The sequence below is a fragment of the Nansenia antarctica genome (assembly GCF_963989245.1).
Source record: "Nansenia antarctica genome assembly, chromosome: 8".
Taxonomy (NCBI): Eukaryota; Metazoa; Chordata; class Actinopteri; order Argentiniformes; family Microstomatidae; genus Nansenia; species Nansenia antarctica.
In genome coordinates this window covers 33,293,246-33,295,019 of record NC_137678.1, presented here as the reverse complement: position 1 = coordinate 33,295,019, position 1,774 = coordinate 33,293,246, and the positions used below count along the sequence as shown (strand labels likewise).

General features: G+C 56.3%; 1 protein-coding gene across 1 annotated transcript in view; it reads right to left on the bottom strand.

Moving 5' to 3' along the window:
* Window positions 1-1,417: 1,417 nt before the first annotated feature.
* LOC308164140 (zinc finger protein AEBP2-like) overlaps window positions 1,418-1,774 on the bottom strand; it is a gene marked incomplete at its 3' end in the record, with an annotated part of 17,077 nt that continues 16,720 nt past the window's right edge. The window contains exon 6 of the mRNA XM_080538287.1: window positions 1,418-1,485. Within this exon, the coding sequence (XP_080394413.1) occupies window positions 1,418-1,485 (68 nt within the window). The remainder of the gene's footprint in view (window positions 1,486-1,774) is intronic.

Here is a 1,774-nt window from a genome sequence, read left to right as displayed (position 1 = left end):
CAGACTTCTTCTCCTCCTCCTCCTCTTCCCCCCTCCCTTCCCCCAGACTTCTTCTCCCTCCTCCTCCTCTTCCCCCCTCCCCTCCCCCAGACTTCTTCTCCCACCTCTGCTCCTCCCTCCCCCTCCTCCACTTCCCCCCTCCCCCCTCCTCCCCCTCCTCCACTTCCCCCCTCCCCTCATCCCAGACTTCTCCTCCCTCCTCCCTCCCCCAGACTTCTTCTCCTCCTCCTCCTCCTCCTCCTCCTCCTCTTCCCCCTCCACTCCCCCAACCTCTTCTCCCTCCTCCTCTTCCCCCCTCCCCTCTCCCAGACTTCTTCTCCCTCCTCTCCTCTCCTCCTCCTCCTCCCCCTCCTCCTCTTCCCCTCCCTCTCCAGACTTCCCCTCCTCCTCCTCCTCTATGCCACCACCTTCTCCTCCACCACTACCTCCTTGTCGCCTGTTCCTCAAAACTCCAAAACACAACACAAATCCCACCGAGACGTTTCGAGGCGTTTTGAGAGGTGTATTTTGGACGTCCTTCCATGGCAAGAGAGTGCCGTCGTTCGGCTTTTCTTCTTCTTTCTTTTTTTTTCCGTGACCCAGAAATGTACATCGGTGTGATGAGGCTCTCTCTCTGGGACATTTCCACACACTTACTCTACGAGCTGACAGAGATTCCACTGGCTGGGAAGAGGGGAGGATGGGTGGGAGAAGAGGAGGAGGAAGAGGGGGGGAAAGGGGGGGGCTTTACAGGAGAGAAGACTTGTTTGAATTCCTAAAAAGTGTAATCCTTGCGTCTTTCCTTCCTTCGCCTCCTTCCTTTCTTCAAGTATTCACTGACCGGAGTGGAGAGGTGAACTCTCTGTCTCTCTCTCTCTCTCTCTCTCTCTCTCTCTCTCTCTCTCTCTCTCTCTCTCTCTCTCACATCCCTCTCTCCCTCAGACCACACCGCTGATCAAAGCCCAGTCAGTACACCACAGGGGCAGAAGAGAGGGAGAGGAGAGGAGAGAGAGAGAGAGAGAGAGAGAGAGAGAGAGAGAGAGAGAGAGAGAGAGAGAGAGAGAGAGAGATCACAGGGGAGCTCCCATAAGAGGCATTGATCCAGATCACCACATGGCTTGATTGGAGGAAACTCCAACCCCACTCTGATGGTAGCATGTGTGTTCTCAGCTATCCACACACACGCACGCACGCAGTAAGGTATGTGTGTGTGTGTGGAGCAGTGTGTGGGATCAGTGAGGTGATGTGTGACTCAGGTCTCAGTCTGCGTCAAGCTTGAGACTAACCAGGGATAAACGCCTGACATTTGGAAAAGGAGGGGGGGAGGATGGAAGGAGGGGAGGAGGATGGAAGTGTGTGTGTGGGGGGGGGGGGAGTGAGTGAGGGAAGAGGAGGAGGCGAGGAGGGGACAGAAGGGGGGGGGGGGGGGGGGGGGTACTCACATGTCCTCGGGGGTCCAGTGCAGGAGGACTTTGACCTTCCCAGAATCCTCCTTCCTCCTGGCCACTACCTGTAGGGAGGGAAGAGAAGAAGAGGGAGGTGAGAGCTGAACAACAGATCCATCACCCGCACACAGACACAGACACAGACAGACACACACACACACACACACACACACACACACACACACACACAGCCAGGGTCTGCAACAACATGGCGGCCCTGGGTGGCAGGAACAACACACTGACTGACTGACACATTCCTTAGTTCATCTCCAGACCACGCTCTCCATGTGTGTGTGTGAGTGTGTGTGTGTGTGCGTGTGTGTGCACGTGTGTGTGAGAACACCAAGGTG